This window comes from Rhinoraja longicauda, chromosome 37, assembly GCF_053455715.1.
Source record: "Rhinoraja longicauda isolate Sanriku21f chromosome 37, sRhiLon1.1, whole genome shotgun sequence".
Lineage (NCBI taxonomy): Eukaryota > Metazoa > Chordata > Chondrichthyes > Rajiformes > Arhynchobatidae > Rhinoraja > Rhinoraja longicauda.
Genome location: NC_135989.1, coordinates 1059280 through 1079323, shown reverse-complemented (window position 1 = coordinate 1079323; position 20044 = coordinate 1059280). Strand labels below are relative to the sequence as shown.

General features: G+C 47.9%; 1 protein-coding gene across 1 annotated transcript in view; it reads left to right on the top strand.

The window, feature by feature from the left end:
• The window catches only part of LOC144610560 (adhesion G protein-coupled receptor E3-like), a 95695-nt gene that overhangs the window by 17145 nt on the left and 58506 nt on the right, over positions 1–20044 (top strand). Inside the window, exons 4-5 of the mRNA XM_078429364.1 lie at positions 1010–1096; positions 7197–7343. Of these exons, the coding sequence (XP_078285490.1) occupies positions 1010–1096; positions 7197–7343 (234 nt within the window). The remainder of the gene's footprint in view (positions 1–1009; positions 1097–7196; positions 7344–20044) is intronic.

Below are 20044 nucleotides of genomic sequence, written 5' to 3'. Positions count from 1 at the left end.
TCTCCCCTCCCCCCTCTCCTCCCCCTCCCCTCTCCCCCATCTCTCCCCCTCGCCTCTCCCACCCCCGTCTCTCCCCCTCCCCTCTCCACCCTCCTTACCCCCCACCCCTCTCGTTCCCTCCCCTCTCCCCCCTCCCCTCTCCCCTCCTCTCCTCTGCCCCCCAACCCCCTCCATCCCTCCCCTCTCCCCCTCCTCCCCTCTCCCCCCTCCCCTCTCCCCCTCCCCTCTCCCCCTCCCCTCTCACCTATCCTCCGCTCTCCCCCTCCCCTTCCCCCCTCCTCCCCACCCCCACCCCTTCCCCCCTCCTCCCCTCTACCCCCCTCCCCTGTCTACCCTCACCTCCCCCCTCTCCTCTCCCTCTCCTCCCCCCTCTCCTCCCCCCACTCTCCTCTCCGCCTGTCCTCCCCCCCTCTCCCTCCTCTCCTCCCCCCCCTCTCCACTCCCCCTTCACCTCCTCCCCTCCCCCCCCTCTCCTCTGGCCCCCATCCCCCTCCATCCCTCCCCTCCTTTCCCCCTTCCCTCTCCCCCCCTTTCCCCCTCCCCTCTCCCCTCTCCCCCCTCCCCTCTCGCTGAATTTGATCAGCCCGTCATGAACGTATCGGTGTGTAGCCGGGGACTGGGAAGAGATCCAGTGGGACACCTGTGTTGGGAGTTATTGTGGAGGATATGTTTTTACCTGTCCCTACTGTTCATGGTCTCTGGGTCAGAACGTCGAGGATCCAGTGGCAGAGAAGTGCAAATAAAATGTAGGATGAATGGAGGTGGGCAATTGCACGAACTCAAGGGCCCGTTTCCCTGCTGTTTGACTAACTGCCATATGACGAACTTTAACAGCTCTAAGCAGTTTCTTCATCACATATTTGAGGAGCTGCTGAACTTTCCTGTTAATGTCGTCAATTGGCAAAGCATTAACCATAATCAATCTCCTTCTTTGCAACTCTGTGGGAACGGAATAATGTATGGACATGGATTCAACCAATATCTGACCCTGTTCTGGTTTGTTTTGCAGTGATTTACAACAGCCACCTGATGTTTCTAGTTCAAGCTCAAAGCTGTACGTTTGGATACATAAAACTAGACAATAGCATGTGTGTTGGTGAGTCAGAATACAATTTCACTTGAGAGCGTTCATTACTATCCTTTCTGTCGTTACCACCAGCCAGGGCTCGGCAAAAGAAATAAGCAGCTCATTGTCTTGGACTATTCACAAGTAAAGGATCCCTTGGAGTCGGAGGTGAGTTGGGAGGCTGTTGTGTCCAAACGTCCACACTTACAGACTGGCCCAAAGGAGGTGGGCTTCTGGGTATCACAGGAACAGAATGTAGAGCAGGAGCAGGCCATTTGGCCCATCGAACCTGCTCTACCATTCAGAATGGTCACGGCTGATCACCCACAGTGTGTCCAGTTACAGCTTTCTCCACACCCCTTGTTCCCTTTATCCCCCAGAAATATCCTACAACTGACATATACTGTATTTCATGATTTGGCTTCAACACATTTCTGTGGTGGAGAATTTCACAGATTCACCATTCTCTGGGAGAAGACATTTCCTGTCACCCCCTTCTGAACTGGCTGAGCCCTGACCTTTAGCCTGTGACCTCTGGCCCGAGAGTCCCTGACCATCAGGAACACCTTCCTGCATCCAAACTTCCAGTTCTATTGGTGTTCAGTAGAGTCTCTGACATCCCTCTCATTCTCCTAAACTCTAATGAAGGTGCCCCTAATTAACACAGTCACTCCATTGATCAGTCTTGCCAACCAGGTATCTGCCAGAGAGCCAGTGCCATAGAACATGGAAACAGGCCCTTTGGCCCAACTCATCCATGCTGATCAACATGCCCCATCAATGTTCTTCACATTCACCCACGTTTGTCTCATATCCTCCTAAACCTTTCCTATCCTGTCGAAGTGTGTTTAAATGTTGTTGATAGCACCTGGCTCAACTACCTCCTCTGGCAGCTCATACCATATCCCCACTACCCTTGAGTCAACAATAGGTGCAGGAGAAGGCCACTGGATGAATGTAAAAGAGAGTTAGATAGAGCTCTAGGGGCTAGTGGAATCAAGGGATAAAGGGGAGAAGGCAGGCACAGGTTATTGATTGTAGATGATCAACCATGATCACAATGAATGGTGGTGCAGGCTCTAAGGGGCAAATGGCCTCCTCCTGCACCTATTTTCTATGTTTCGATGTTTCTATGTAATTCAATCCAGCATTTTAGACAATAGACAATAGGTGCAGGAGGAGGCCATTCGGCCCTTCGAGCCAGCACCACCATTCAATGTGATCATGGCTGATCATTCTCAATCAGTACCCCGTTCCTGCCTTCTCCCCATACCCCCTGACTCCGCTATCCTTAAGAGCTCTATCTAGCTCTCTCTTGAATGCATTCAGAGAACTGGCCTCCACTGCCTTCTGAGGTTACCTCCCTCATGTTACCATAAACACATGTGTCCTTGTTTTTGATTCCCCTGCTGTGGGTAAAAGACTGTGCATTCACTGTATCTATTTGGTTTAGTGATGAGGCATGAAAACAGATAGACTCAAAATGCTGGAGCAACTCAGCGGATCAGGCAGCATCTCGGGAGAGAAGGAATGGGTGATGTTTCAGATCGAGATCCTTCTTCAGACTGAGGCAAACACTTAGTCCACCAAGACTATGCTGAGCATTGATCACTCGTTCACATGAGTTCTGTTTTATCCCACTTTCTGGTCCTCTCCCGATACACTCGGGGAAATTTGCAGAGGGCCATTTCAACTGCAAACCCACACATCGTGAGGGAGGAAACCAGAAACCCCAAAGTAATCCCACACAGTCACAGGGAGAACATGCAAACTTCACACAGATGACACCCAAGGTCAGGATGGAACCTAGGTCTGGATCAAACCTAGGTCTCTGGCACTGTGAGGCAGCAGCTCAAACAGCTGTGCCATTGTGTCAACCTCAATTCCCTCTGATTTTCTACATCTCTGGAGGATCAGCCCTCAGCTTCCTACGCTCCAAGGAATAAAGTCCTCGCTCGACTGCCCAACCTCTCCCTGCAGCTCACTCCCTAAAGTCATGGTAATATCCTCGAATGTCTACTCTGTCTGCTTTCCAACTTAATGACATCCTTGATAATGACATGATAATGCCATCAGGCAGCATCTCTGGAGAACTTCAATAGGTGACATTTCAGGTCAGGAATACTGATTGCAGAGGCTATTTATCCTGAAGTTTGAAAGGTCTGATGAAGGATCCCAAACTGAAACATGCCGCCGAACACATTGAGTTACTGCAGCACTTTGTTTCTTTGTTCATAAACCAACACATGCAGCCCCATGTTTCTCCATTCAAGTCCCCTCTCACTGTGGCTCTGCCTGACTTCATCCTTCCTTGCAGTGACTCAGAGCCACGCCCAATGTCAAACACCTGACTGCTGCTGCTCTCCCCTGACCAGACGTCCCCCCTAAATAGTATCCAAAGGGGCATACCTGTTGTCAAGGGGAATGGCCTCAGGGGATGACTGCACTCGATGCCTGCCCCCTTTCCTGGTGATCATCCGTCTACATTCTGCCCATACTCTCGGCATGACCACCTCACTATGTCCTCCTCAGTCTCCCAGATGATCCTGAGGTCATCCAACTGCTGCTCCAGTTCCCTAACGCCATCTGTAAGGACCTGCAGCTGAGCACACCTCACCCAGGTGTAGTCCTCAGGGACACTGGAAGTCTCCCTGACTTCCCACATCCTGCAGGAGGAGGATGCCTCCTCTCCACCTCCCCTAACTACAGTACTGGACAACAGAAGGTTTACGAAAGAAAGACAAAGCACTGACCCCACCTTATCCCAGCATCACCCCCACACCGAACCCTGTCAAACTAAAGCCCCAGCATCACCCCCACACCGAACCCTGTCCAGCTAAAGCCCCAGCATCACCCCCACACCGAACCCCTGTCAAACTAAAGCCCCAGCATCACCCCCACACCGAACCCTGTCAAACTAAAGCCCCAGCATCACCCCCACACCGAACCCTGTCAAACTAAAGCCCCAGCATCACCCCCACACCGAACCCTGTCAAACTAAAGCCCCAGCATCACCCCCACACCAACCCCTGTCCAGCTAAAGCCTCACTGTTACCTTCAGCACAGTCACTCCCAAGAGGCCACTCCTCTAGTGTCGACCTTCCTTTTCATGCACCCACTTGGAGCCGGCACTCCAGGATACTAACTGCTTTCAGCTACAAAACGTCATGTGTCTCATGAAGTGGCTGCTGACTTAAACGTTCCATTCTTCTGTTCCCATTGTCAGTTGCTCCCTAAATATGATCTGACCTTTTTAATATTGTGACCTTCTCCTTTCAATTGCAAGAAGTGAGTGTTTTTCTCCGTTCAGTTGGAAAACCTGAATGTCTCGTAAACCTTTGCTCAATTTGTTCTGTAATCAGATCATCCTTCCTCTGATGTGGGAACAGCACACTGTACTCCTGGAGCACTCACAAGGTGCCTGTAGGTTGTTGCTCCTGAACTCAAACCCTCCCACGACAAAGGCCAAGCGATCATCTGCCATCCTATCAGCTGCTGTGTCTACATGCTTCCATTCCACCACTGGTGCACATGGGCACCAGGTCTCACGGTGCCACCCCTTTTAACAATCTGACAACACTCAGTTAACTGGCCTTCCTGTCACTGACACCAAAGTCCATCAGCCCACATTTATCCACATTCAACGGCATCTGCCAAGTGTCTGCCCACTCTCAGGATCAGTTCAAATGAACCTGGAGCCCATCTGCACCCTCCCCTCGTCTCTCACCCAGCTCTGTGTCATCTGCAAACTTGGAGAAGTCACATTTAATTCCATCATACAAATCTTTAATTTAATGGCAGCATAAGAGATACATCTCTGTGGTACATAGCTGGCATCCCAGCACTGAACCCTGTGGTTCCCCACTACCTGACACTCAGAGGATTGACTGTTCATCATTTGTTTTCTGTGAGCCAACCCATTCTCTCTCCAAATAAGCACCTTGTTCCACAAACGCATGTTTTAATTTTGCATGATAACCTTTTAGATGGGATGTTATCGATAGCTGTCTGAATGTCCAAGTTTTAATTGGTTTTGTATAGGGATAAATTTGGACCTTGCTGTAAGGTACTAAATTGGAGTTGCACATTATGTTGTTATTAGACAGGAGCTCAGGTTGGAATATTGGAAGCAGGTGTTCGTAAGTCCACATTGACTTGTGTCAGTCATTTAAAGGCCATTTGATTAAAGTTCGGGACCAGCAGAGAACTTTGTATATCATATATCATATATATACAGCCGGAAACAGGCCTTTTCGGCCCACCAAGTCCGTGCCGCCCAGCGATCCCCGTACATTAACACTATCCTACACCCACTAGGGACATTTTTTACATTTACCCAGCTAATTAACCTACATACCTGTACGTCTTTGGAGTGTGGGAGGAAACCGAAGATCTCGGAGAAAACCCACGCAGGTCACGGGGAGAACGTACAAACTCCTTACAGTGCAGCACCCGTAGTCAGGATCGAACCTGAGTCTCCGGCGCTGCATTCGCTGTAAAGCAGCAACTCTACCGCTGCGCTACCGTGCCGCCCATGACTGAAGAGGTTGCAAATTGGGTAATAGGGAAAGAACATCTGTATACAAGTTTAAGATGGAATCAGACAGGAATCACCTATTTCTCTGGTTCACCACCTCCATCCCCTTCCATCTATATGCCTTTCTATGGCTTTATAATTCTACCTTTTCTAACCTCATTTCCCACTGTTGGTCTTTTCTTGCCTGCCCTTTATCCAATCATCTGTCAATCAGCCCCCTCCCACTTGTATCTCCATATCACTTGCCAGGCTTTGTCCTGCCCCGACTTCTCTTCCAGCTTTCTCCACCCCCCACCACCACCCCCCCTCCCAACCCCACGACAAGGGTCTCAACCCGAAATGTCACCTGTACGTGTTCTCCAGAGATGCTGCCTGGTCTGCTGAGTTACTCCAGCACTTTGTGTCTTTTTCTATAAGCCAGCATCTGTGCTTCCAAGAATCCTGAATGGCGGATGGTACGGATAGTTCTCCTCGTATCCATGACACCAAGATGGGGAATGCTGAGGCAAGGTCATGGTACCTCACTTTGCCTCAAGTTTCCCAGACTCCCCACCTTCAATCACCAGGTGTCTCTAACCCTACCAAGGGAAGACTGCTCATTCCAGAATCGCATTGCCTCAAAAGCCAGTGTATCAGCGATGGAAGCTTGGACAAAGCGACCCGCCCTGACTTTCAGATTACACCAAAGCCTTCGCTTGTGAAAAGTCCAAGAAACCTGTTCTATTTCTCTTGTGATGAATATTTGAATGAGAGTGAAACATGGGGTAGTCTAGGAGGCACGAGAGATCACAGATGCTGGAGCTTGGCGCAATAAAAGGAGATTTGTTGGAGGTACTCAGTGGGTCAGGCAGCATCTACGGAGGAAAATGGACAGGTTCTGACCTTCATGTGGGCTGAAAGAATACAAGGGGGATAGCCTCTGCAAAGAGTGCGGGAGGGTTTGGGAAAAGGATCCAGGTTATGGCAGATGAAATGGTTAATTGTCAGATGGAGTGAGGTGGGGAATGGAAGAGTGGAGATAGAGACAGGGACTGGGAGGTGATGTGGAAACAAGAAAAGGCTGCGGATTCTGCAATTTGATAGGAGAGGAAGGTGAAGAGTGGATCAATATGGGAAGAGTAGTGGGGGGTGGGAACAACGGAGGGTCCACTGGGAGGGGTGTGGTGATGGGCAGATGCAGTAGGTGGGGGCAGAGTGAGGGGGATTGTGAGAAGCAGGAGTAGGCAAGACTCCTTGACATAACACTTCACAATAAGCAGAAAGAATCCAAGTTTGCTGAAGTAGATGTGGAAGTAACAGAGCAGCAGAAAGGCAGTGGCTTTGTCCGTTTAGGCCTGGGCTGAGGAAAGGTACCTTTGCTCAGAGGGTTGTGAGTATTCCTGTTCCTCACTGTGGGGCCACAGTTGTTGAGCTCACACCAGGCTGACATTATGAATGTTGATTTAATCAAGGGATGGTGAAGATGGAGGGACAGGTGGTGATAGGACCAGGAATGATCAGCTGTGGAGTGTGAGGGCTGGCATGTGCAACAGGCCACTCATCCCTTTGTGGTCTTTATTAAAGCATGGATCTTTTGTCTCCTCCTCCATCCAGATGATGATGAATGTGTGGGAGATTATGGAACATCACTGTGTGGCCCCAGCGCTGATTGTCAAAACACAGAGGGAAGCTACAACTGTACCTGCAAGGCAGGATATTTGAGCAAACAACTTAAGGTCACAGACAACAGAACCTGCAAAGGTGGGTGGTGACACTCATATTTTGTATTTAATGCTTTCCTGTTTTGCCTCACTGGGAAGCTTGTGCTTTGAACTTGGCATGAATGGGAAGAGGCAAGGCCATCGCAGCTGGTTTCAGATACAGAGGGGAGTATTGGAAAATCAAGTGTCCCACCTCTCCTGACAGTGCTGCTGAATAATAGCCTGAATATCAATTCCATTCCCCCACCTTTTACCTACAAGATGATTCCAATTCAAAAACATAGATGAATCGGCTTTTCCTCACATTCTTTCTGATATTTGAGCCGTTTACCAGTGTGAAATTAATAACCTTCCCTCCGTCCACCTTGTTTGATCGGCATGAACTTTTCTGACATCGTTTATGGCCTGTGAAAGTCTGTTGACTCTACCTTTGATAACACCTCTTTTACCCAACTGTGCCATACAATACAATATAATACAATACAATATATCTTCATTGTCATTGTACAGGGGTACAACGAGATTGGGAATGCACCTCCCATACGATGCAATAAATTAATTAGCTAGTCACTATTAATTTAAACAATCCAATGAAACAAATTAGAACAGTTTTAAAACAGAATAAAGTGCAAGTAGATCTGTGCCGGTTCGCTGTGCGATGTGACCATCCGGCTCAGCAGGACTGGTTCATAGCAGCTATGGCCCTGGGGATGAAGCTGTTCCTGAGTCTGGAGGTGCGGGCGTAGAAGGCCTTGTATCGTCTGCCCAATGGTAGAAGTTCGAACAGACTGTTGCAGGGGTGTGAAGAGTCTTTATGGATGCTGGTGGCTTTTCTGAGGCATCGTATGTTGTAAATGCCCTCCAAGGCTGGTAGCTGTGAGCTCTATGGACTACCCGCTGAAGAGCTTTCCTCTCTGCCTCCGTGCAGCTGAGGTACCACACAGGGATGGCATGCGTTAGGATGCTCTCTATGGTGCAGCGGTAGAAGGTCGTCAGCAGCTGTTGGGGTAGACCAGACTTTTTCAGTGTTCTTAGGTAGAACAGTCGTTGCTGTGCCTTCTTGACCAGTGCAGCAGTGTTATTGGACCATGTTAGGTCCTCCGAAATGTTAGTGCCCAGAAACTTGAGGCTGGACTTGTGATTGACATCAGTTGCATCAAACAAACCAGTCAGACAGGAAATTATGGCAGGTCTGTTCCAAAATTCCATGTTCTACAGTCAGCATGGCTTTTTATGTGGGAAATGAATCTAAGTTTTTCATGAAGGTATCACAAAATGCTGGAGTAACTCAGCAGGTCAGGCAGCATCTCAGGAGAGAAGGAATGGGTGACATTTCGGGTCGAGACCCTTCTTCAGACTGATGTCAGGGGGGTGGGACAAAGAAAGGATATAGGTGGAGACAGGAAGATAGAGGGAGATCTGGGAATGGGGAGGGGAAGAGAGGGACAGAGGAACTATCTAAAGTTGGAGAAGTCAATGTTCATACCACTGGTCTGCAAGCTGCCCAGACAAAATATGAGGTGCTGTTCCTCCAATTTCCAGTGGGCCTCACTATGGCACTGGAGGAGGCCCATGACAGAAAGGTCAGACTGGGAGTGGGAGGGGGAGTTGAAGTGCTCAGCCACCGGGAGATCAGGTTGGTTAAGGCGGACTGAGCGAAGGTGTTGAGTGAAACAATCGCCGAGCCTGCGTTTGGTCTCGCCGATGTAGAGAAGTTGACATCTAGAGCAGCAGATACAATAGATGAGGTTGGAGGAGGTGCAGGTGAACCTCTGTCTTACCTGGAAAGACTGTTTGGGTCCTTGGATGGAGTTGAGGGGGGAGGTAAATGGACAGGTGTTGCATCTCCTGCGGTTGCAGGGGAAAGTGCCCGGGGAGGGGGTGGTTTGGGTGGGAAGGGACGAGTAGACCAGGGAGTTACGGAGGGAACGGTCTCTGCGGAACGCAGAAAGGGGAGGGGATGGGAAGATGTGACCAGTAGTGGGGTCCCGTTGGAGGTGACGAAAATGTTGGAGGATGATTTGTTGGATCCTCTGGCTGATGGGGTGGAAGGTGAGGACGAGGGGGATTCTGTCCTTATTACGAATGGGGAGGGGGAGCAAGAGCGGAGCTGCGGGATATAGAGGAGGCCCTAGTGAGAGCCTCATCTATAATGGAAGAGGGGAAGTCACCAAGAGGATTGATGGGGGTAGGGCACTTTGGTAGGTCTATATGGACTTTGGAAGGTCTTTGACAAGGTCCCACATGGTAGGCTAGTCAGGAATCCAAGGTGAGCTAGTGAATTGGATATTGTGAGACAGATACATGGATAGGACAGGTTTGGAGGTATTTGGATCAAAAGCGGGCAGGTGGGACTAGTGTAGCAGGGACATGTTGGCCGGCATGAGCAAGTTGGGCCAAAAGACATGTTTCCATGTTGTATCACTCTATGACTCCATGACAAAATTGGCTTGGAGGAGGTAGTCAAAGAGTAGTTGTGATGTGTTGATTCATTTGATTGTGGACTGTGACCAGTGGTGTGCGCAAGGAGGGGTCGGTGATGGATCTGTTGTTGTTCTTTATCTACATTATCAATATGAAGATAATGTAGTTATTGCAATTAGTAAATATGCAGGTAACACCGAAACCTGTGGGATGCTGGGCAGTGAGGAAATATATAGTAAGTTTACAAAAGGATCTGGGTCAGTTGGGAAGGTGGTCCAAGGAATGTCTGGGACATAAAGGTACAACCATACAAGTCTATGGTGAGACCACACTAGCAGTACTGTGTGCAGTTGTGGTCTGAGGTGCATAGTTTGTATTTATCATTCCGTTCAGGGTCATTTTTGTTTGTTCTTTGCGTCCAGCAAACATAGAAACAAAGAAAATAGGTGCAGGAGGAGGCCATTCGGCCCTTCAAGCCAGCACCGCCATTCATTGTGATCATGGCTGATCGTCCACAATCAATAATCCATGCCTGCCTTGTCCCCATATCCCTTGATTCCACTAGCCCCTAGAGCTCTATCTAACTCTCTCTTAAATCCATCCAGTGATTTGGCTTCCACTGCCATCTGTGGCAGAGAATTCCACAAATTCACAACTCTCTGGGTGAAAAAGTTCCTTCTCACCTCAGTTTTATATGGACAGTTTTAAACATTTTTGGTTATTTACTCAAAATTTCAAACTACTTATCCACCCTTGGTCCCTCAAGCACAACTGGATCACAATAATGTTAACAACTATAATCTGGGGCAGGCTTTGCCTTGATTATTTCCTTGATAAAATCTCGACTTTCTTTCATGTTGGATCAGACTTTCGTTTATTTTCCTCTTTCCAGCCATGCTTGGATTTTACTGGCCTTTGACCCAAACGTCAGTGACCAACCAGAGCATTTGACAAAATAACAAGATAGTATTAGCATCTTAACAATCCTGGACAGACCGTACAACACAGGAACAGACTCTTTGGCCCACAATGTCTCTGCCAACACGATACCAAGTTAAACTAATCTCTGCCTGCAAGTGATCCATATCCCTCCATTCACAGTGGATCCATGTGAATCCCTCTGTGTCACTCCTTATACAAAATAAATTTAAAAACATGTATACTCAGCCAGGAGTATTCTGGGTCCTGTGTTTAGTGAAATGGTTGATCCCCTTCCAATAACGTGATAAGATGCTTATAATCTTCATGAAACTGTATTGGAAGTGTTATCTGGCTTGCTGGTTTGGTGATCCATCTTTCCAAATATTACCACTGACCTTTTTCTGAACTTGGTTGATCATCCGTAACCAATTAATTAATGTGTGTTGATGTATGATATCATACTTGCTATTTGTTAAAATCATTATCTGTGACTCAATCTACTGTTTCACCTGCAGTTCTTTCCTACACGACTTACTAATCATGCCTTGTACATTGTCATCCAAATCTTTGTTATAAACCACAAACAGCAATAGTCCCAGCAATGATCCCCGGGGCACATCACGTCACAGGCCTCCGCTCAGAAAAACACCCTTCCACCACCAGTTAATCTGCCTTACTGATCAAGCCTCTCGCTTTGAAATAAATGCAATTTGATCCAACAGTGCATCCTCACACTCAGCCGAACTCCTGCCTATTCTATCTGCAGACCTGTCTACCCTTGAATTGCTGCTTTGGAACCTTTTTGCTCAGTTCTCCGTGTTCATTCTGTCCCCTTTCCTCCCTATGTCATTTGCCCCAATGTGCAAAATGATTTCCAGCTGCTCTGGCACCTGGCCAAAGACTCTTTAAGTACCATAATTGTATCTGCCCCCACCATGTCCTCTAGCATGTGTTCCCAGATATTCACCGCCTTTAGAGTTGTGCAGAGAGAAATTACGAGGATGTTACCAGGACTCGAGGGTCTAAGCTATGGGGGTAGGCTAGGACTTTATTACTTGAAGTGCAAGAAGCTGAGGGGTGATTTTATGGAGGTGTATAAAATGATGAGGGGAATAGATAGGGTGAATGTACAGAGGTCATTAGCAAGGGTAGGGGAATCAAGAACCAGTGGACAAGATAAGAAAGGCACCCTTTTCACTCATATTGTGGCAGATATAAGGGATGAGCTGACAGAGACGGCTGTTGAGGCAGATACCTGAATAGCATTTAGAAGACATTTGGTCAGATACATGAATAGGAAGGGTCTAGAGGGATATGGGCCAAACACAGTGAAATAGGACAAACTTAGATGGGCATTTTATTCAGCAAGGGCAAGACAGGCTGAAGGGCCAGTTTTTGTAGTGTATGACTTTATGACTGTTTGAAAAACACAGTTCAGATGCTTTAAATTTTCCCCTCTCACCGTAACCTCTGCCCTCGAGTTCCATACTTCACTGCCTGTGAACAAGATTCTGATCATTTATCCTATCTGTGCCCCTCATAATTTTATACATCTCTAAGGTCACCCCCAAACCTCTGAGTGAGAATAGCCTGAGAATGGAGTAGTGAGAGGTTAAAGATGTCAACAATGTTCCTGCCAGCTGGTCTGCACATGTCCTGAGGTAACAGATGGAGTGTCCAGCCTCCATACATTCTACTATCTATTCACCTCATGATTTTATACACCCCTATAAATTCACCCCTTATTCAGGGGTGCATTCAGTTTATAAGTACAGCCCTCCTTGGGCTGGGCTGGATCTCAAACAATGACTAGATGGAGTATAAGAGTACACGGGCAACCTCCCACCATCACCTTCAGCTTCCTTCCATGAAAGAATTCACATTTCCATTTCTACTTCCATTTTTTGGCATAAATATCACCAACCACATTCATGGGATAACCAAGAAAATTTACCAACACCATTACTTCCTCAGAAGACTGTGAAATTTGACATGTCTCCAATGATTCTTACCAATTACTACAGATGTACCATAGAGAGAATTCTAAATATGATCATAGGTTGGTTTGGGATTGCTCTGGCCAAGACAGCAAGAAATTGCAGAGTTTTGGAAGCAGCCCAGTCCACGACAGGGAACAATCTCCTCTCAACAACATATTTAACGCAGTCATACATTCATACATACAGACAGACACTGCCCCATCAGTCCAACGGTCAACAGATGGGGGAGGATGGACTTTGTCTCCACAATGACTGCAGAGGCCACTTCTGCCTTAAGCCCATGGGCACAGATTCAGCAGCCACAATGTGATTGGTGAGGATGAGGTTAAGTAGGTTCATCATTTATCACTCTCCTATGCTCTCGACACATGGACCCACCTGTGTATAACTGTACCACATCCTCTACACCCAGACCCACCTGTGTATAACTGTACCACACCCTCTACACCCAGACCCACCTGTGTATAACTGTATTACACCCAGACCCACCTGTGTATAACTGTATTACACCCAGACCCACCTGTGTATAACTGTATTACACCCAGACCCACCTGTGTATAACTGTATTACACCCAGACCCACCTGTGTATAACTGTATTACACCCAGACCCACCTGTGTATAACTGTATTACACCCAGACCCACCTGTGTATAACTGTATTACACCGCCCAGATCCAGACTCATCTCTGTTGCTTTGACTGCTGGAAGTTGTTTGTGTTTTGTGAGCATCACTTCTCCAGGTACTGCATCACGATATGGTGATAGATGTCACAGGAATTCATGTCAGGAACAGACTGAAGATGGTGTGAGAGATCATCAGTGCACAACGTTTCTCAACTATATTTTAAGATTGTGTTTCTACTCCAGATATCAATGAATGTGCGAATGACTCAAACATCTGTGTTCCAAATGCAACGTGTGTCAACACTCTGGGAAGTTATCAGTGCACCTGTATGGATGGATTTGTCACAACCACCGGTGCCATTACGTCCACTGATAAAGCAGTAATTCAGTGTGAAGGTAAAGACTTCTGTGAGAAGGTTGCAAATCCAAAGCATTCACCGCTCTCACGTAGTTTAGTTTAGTTTATTGTGAACTGAAGTTCAGTGAAAAGCTTGTGTTGTGTGCAATCCAGTCAGCGGAAAGATGATACATGATTACAATTGAGCCAGTCACAGTGTATGGGCACATGACAAGGGAATAACGTTTAGTGTAAGGTAAAGCCACAGAAAGTCAGAAGGTCACCAAAGAGGTAGATAGTGGTTCACCACTGCTCTCTGGTTGTGGGAGGATGATTCAGTTGCTTGATAAAAGCTGGGAAGAAACTGACCCTGAATCTGGACGTGTGCGTTTTCACACTTCAATACCGTCTGCCGGATGGGGAGAGGGGAGACGAGGGAGTGGCCAGGGTACGACTCATCCTTCATTATGCCAGTTGGTTTCACACTGTTCCTAAATTGCTGTATAATAAAACACATTTCTCCGCTATTGAGGAAAGGTAATGGAGTGGAGTGGGAGTAATTAGATGAAGTAGGATTTATTTGTAATTTACACAACCACCACTTTCAGTGAAATTGAAAAAATGAATCGGTGGGGGGTGGGTGTGGGGGGGGGGGGGGGGGGGGGGGGGATCTCCGGGGGGGGGGGGGGGGGGGGGGGGGGGGGGGGGGGGGGGGGGGGGGGGGGGGGGGGGGGGGGGGGGGGGGGGGGGGGGGGGATCTCCCACCTCCGGATAAAAGACGTACCTTTGGAATGAAGATGAGGAGAGATTTCTTTAGCCAGAGGGTGGTTAATATGCGGAATTCATTATAGTGGAGGCCAAGTCATTGGGTATTTTTAAACACAAAGGCCTAACCCATTTCCCTCTACAAACACTCTCCTCCATCTAGCGGAACATCTTCACCTTCAACAACTTCTCCTTTGACTCCCCTCACTTTCTCCAATGCAAATGCATAGCCATGGGAACTGGCATGGGCCCAAGCAATGCCTACCTTTCTGTCAGGTACTTCGAACAGTCCTTATTCCAGGTCTCCATGCACTGGTCCTATCTCCAACTATGTCAACGACTACATCAGAGCTACCTCTTGCATCCGTACAGAATTCATGGACTTTATTAACTTCACCACTAACTTTCCCTCCACCCTCAAATACACCTGGACTATTGCGGACACCTCTGACCCTTTCTCGATTTCTCTGTCTCCATCACAGGAGACAGACTATCAATGGACATCTAGTACAAACCTACTGGCTCCCACATCTATATGGACTAAACATCTTCCCACCCTGCCTCTTGCAGAGATGTGATTCCCGACTCCCAATACCTCTGTCTCCGCCGTATCTGCTCCCAAGATGAGGTGTTCCATTCTGGAATATCGAAGATGTCCTCGTTCTTCAGGGAACGGGGGTTCCCCCCTTCTGTCATAGATGAGGCCCTCACACGTGTCTTCTTTGTGTCCCAGAGTTCTGTTCTCACTCCCTCTCCTTCAAAACGCAACATGGACAGAGTTCCCCCGGTCCTCTCCTTTAACGCCACTAGTCTCCGCATCCAATACATTATCCTCCAACATTGTCGTCAACTCCTGAGGACTCTCACCACTAATCGCATCTTCCCACCTCCACTCATTTCCACCTTCCGTAGGGACTGCTCCCTCCACAACATCTTGGTTCACTCATTCCTTCCCACTAAAACTACCACCCCCGCAGGTACAGTACTTTTTCCAGCAACCACAGCAAATGCAATACCTGTCCTTATACCTCTTCCCTCAACTCCATCCAGGGATCGCGACAGTCCTTACAGTTTGGACCAAGATTCACATGTACCTCCTCAAACCTCATCCACTGCATCCAGTATTCCATATGTGGACTCGTGTACATCGGCGAGCCCAAGCATAAACTTGGCGACCGTTTCACTGAACACTTACGCTCTGTCCACCTATACCTACGAGATCTACCGGTTGCTAACTATTTCATCTCCCCGTCCCATTCCCTTGCTGACCTTTCTGACCTGGGCCTCCTCTATTGCTAGAGTGAGGCCACATGCAAGTTACAACACCAATACCTCATATTTTGTTTGGGTAACTTATCAGCTAGCCGTATGAACATAGAATGGTCTAATTTGAAGTGATTTCATCCTACACTCCTCTCCTCTCCCCTCCCCTCCCTGCCCCTGTCCCCTTCCTCACCCTAGTATGGTGCTGGTGAAATATTCAACATCATTGTCGCGGAATAGTGAGATATCTAAACACTATTGGAGGTTACTACTCTCGATCATTATTATGACATCTTCACATCACCACTCTTTCCACCTTCTACAGAGACTGCTCTCTCTGCAAAGCATTGGCTCACATCCCTTCCCATCCAAGCCAGCCCCTCATCAGGTACTTTCCCCTGCAACTGCATTCAGTGTTCCAGATGTGGCCTCCATTACATTGGCGAGACCAACCGCAGACGAGGTGACCGTTTCACCGAATAGTTGTGTTCAATCCTATTGTATTGGATCTCCAGGTAGTTAACCATTTTATCTCTGTTTCCCATTCCCATCCTGACCTTTCTGTCCTGGACCTCATCCATTGCCAGAGTGAGGCAACATGCAAGCTGGAAAAAAACACAACCTTATATTCCACTTACAACCCAACAGTGTGAATATTGAATTCTCCAGTTTCAGATAACTAATCTACAAATAATCCCGCCCCTCGCCCCTCTTTTTTCCCCTCTAGTCCCTGTGTCCCACCTGGATTTGTTCCCATTTCTCTCCTTCCCCCCTCATGCCCCCACTCTGTTCCTTTCCACTTCTATTTCTTTAGTTGGCTTCACAATTGGCACCTCTTATGTATAAAATATATAAATGTCATAGAGACATACAGCCCATCAGCCCAACTGCCAACAATGGGAGAAGGTCGACTTTGTCACCACAAGGATTGTGCAGGGGTCACTTCTGCCTTAAATCCTCATGGACAGATCCAGCAGCCACATCATGATTGGTCAGGATGAGGTTCAGTAGGTTCATCATTTATCACGATACCACACCCTCCACACCCAGACCCACCTGTGTATAACTGTTCCACACCCAGACCCACCTGTGTATAACTGTACCACACCCTCTACACCCAGACCCACCTGTGTATAAGTGTACCACACCCAGACCCACCTGTGTATAACTGTACCACACCCAGACCCACCTGTGTATAACTGTACCACACCCTCCACACCCAGACCAACCTGTGTATAACTGTACCACACCCAGACCCACATGTGTATAAGTGTACCACACCCTCCACACCCAGACCCACCTGTGTATAACTGTACCACACCCTGTACACCCAGACCCACCTGTGTATAACTACCACACCGAGACCCACCTGTGATTAACTGTACCACACCCAGACCCACCTGTGATTAACTATACCACACCCTCTACACCCAGACCCACCTGTGTATAACTGTACCACACCGAGACCCACCTGTGTATAACTGTACCACACCCAGACCCACCTGTGATTAACTGTTCCACATCCTCCACACCCAGACCCACCTGTGTATAACTGTACCACACCCTCCACACCCAGACCCACCTGTGTATAACTGTACCACACCCTCCACACCCAGACCCACCTGTGTATAACTGTACCACACTCTCTACACCCAGACCCACCTGTGATTAACTGTACCACACCCAGACCCACCTGTGATTAACTGTACCACACCCAGACCCACCTGTGTATAACTGTACCACACCCTCGACACCCAGACCCACCTGTGATTAACTGTACCACACTCTCTACACCCAGACCCACCTGTGAGTAACTGTACCACACCCAGACCCACCTGTGATTAACTGTACCACACCCTTTGGTGAGTCTGTCCTTGAACAAGATTGGAAACACCATTGGATTACACTGGTGCGGATTAGATTGGATAATACTATACATGAATACAGTTATTGCACACACAAATACAACAGGTTGTTCAAAGAGAAAAATACCCAAATATAGAATATAGTTTGCTAGCATGGTGGCGTTACAGTTACAGAGAAAAAAGGTCCAATATAAGCAATATGGTTTAGGTTGGAAGATCGGGATTACTCCCTAAATTACTGTTCACAATCTGATAACAAGGGAAGAATCTGTTCCTGAGTAGGGTGCTAACTGCTTTCAAGCTTCTGTACCTTCTGCCTGATGGGAGTGGAGTGAGGAGGGAATGACCGGGTGTGACTGGTCCTTGATTATGTTGGATGCTTCCCTGAGCCAGGGTGATGTGTAGATGGAGGCTGCTCTGTGTGATGGACTGTGCTACATCCACATCTCTTGAAGTTGCTGAGAGTTATTGCTGAATCTCCTCAGTGTCCTGAGGAAATGGGGCAATGTTGTGCTCTCTTGTCATTGATTCAATGTACTTGGTCCAGGACAGGTTGTTGGTGAAAATGTCAAAGACTAGAGGCATCATTTGAAGGTGAGAGCAGCAATATTCACAGTAGATGTGTGGGGCAAGTTTTTTACACAGAGAGTGGTGAGTGCCTGGAACATGCTGCCTGAGGTAGTAGTGGACGCTGATACGATAGTGATAATTAAGGGGCTTTTAGATAGGCACATGTACATGCAGGGAATGGAGGGGTACGTATCACCTATAGGCAGAGGCCATTTGTTTAACTTGCATCATGCTCAGCACAGACATTGTGGGCCGATGGGTCTGTTCCTTTGCTGTACTGTTCTATGAGCCACCGTCTGTGCCGTTTGTGTCATCTCCCAGCACCTCCGTTACTTCGGGCACTGAATATTGTTTGTGTTATCTGAGCATCATTGCTCCAGATGATGCTCGTGACATGGTGATAGATGTCACAGCAATTCACGTCAGGGACAGACAAGAGGGTGTGAGAGACCATCAGTGCACAAAGATTTTCAGCCACATTTTAAGATTTTGTTTTCACTCCAGATGTCAATGAGTGTGAGAACAACCCAAACATCTGTGGTCCAGCTGCAACATGTGTCAACACTCTGGGAAGTTATCAGTGCACCGGTAAGGACAGATTTATCCTCAACACTGGAGACATTAAGTGTCATGGTAACAACTTCGGTAGAAACAAGGATCTGGTTCACAAAAATGGACATAAAGTGTTGCAGTAACTCAGTGGGTCAGGCAGTATCTCCGAAAAACATGGAAAGATGACATTTTGGGTCAGGACCCTTCTTCAGACTTCTGTGAGGTTGCAAATCCTCACCTTCCGCCTCTCTGACAGTAAATAATTGAAGTTGCACAACATGTGGAGAATTCACAAAGGACCAGCCTTATTGTCAGTTGGTTTCATATTGTTCCTACATTACTGTAGAACAAAACAAATTACACAGCTACTGAGACAAGGTACTGAAGTGGGAGTAATTAGATCATATAGAATTTATTAGTCATTTTCACAAAACACAGAGCATACAATAGTACAACATAGGAACAGGGCCTTCTCACACAATGTTCAACACCATATTAAGATAAACACATTTCCACTGCCTCACATATCTCAACATCTATATCAGGCTCTATTTGCTTCTCGGCCACACGATTGGTTTGGGTCTTATCCTAGTAACATACTTGTCTAAATCTTCCCAAGTAGCCCGAGCAAATCTCTCCACCAGGATACTGGTGACCCTCCCGTTCAGCTGTAACCTGTCCCTCTTGTACAGGTCACTCTCCTGGAATTGAGCCCAATGGTCCATGTATGTGAAGCCCTCCCCACTGCACCTGCCCCTTCACCACACATCTATCCCAGCCATCTTCTCATTGCTTGCCTGGCTCGACAGCACAGTGTCTAATACAGAGATTCATTCAATTTACCACCTGACTCCCCAGGAGACCTGGCAGGACCTCATCTGCCTCCCCACCGATGTTGTCGGTACCACTGTGGACCTGGCTGCTCACCCTTTCTTTCAGAATAATCTGTGCCCACTCAGACATCCGTGACCGTGGTTCGCAGCCACAGAAACACCAGTCTGTGCCTCTGACTGGAGAGTCCCGTCTCACTATTGCTCCCCTGGTCTTTGCCCTACCCTGCTTTACACAGAGCCAGACACTGGTACCACTGACCTGGCTGCTGCTGCTGCCCCTGAGAGCCTCTTCTCCCCGACAGGGTTCAGAGCAGCAGAGCTGTGTGAGAGGGGGAGAGCCACTAGCTGTGGCCTCTCCTGGCTAAGTTATGCATGAGTTTGGACAAAGGGCCTGTTCCTAGTCTGTGCTTCTCTGCAAATCTATAGACCTCGCGCATGAATTTACATTTGACAATTAACCTACCAATCCTCATATTTTTGGGATGTGTGAGTTTTACAGCAGTAAAAGAAGCCCTTCGGCCCAACTTTATTATGTTGATCAAAATGCCCCATCTAGTGGAGGGCCACCTGCCCACGTTTGGCCCATA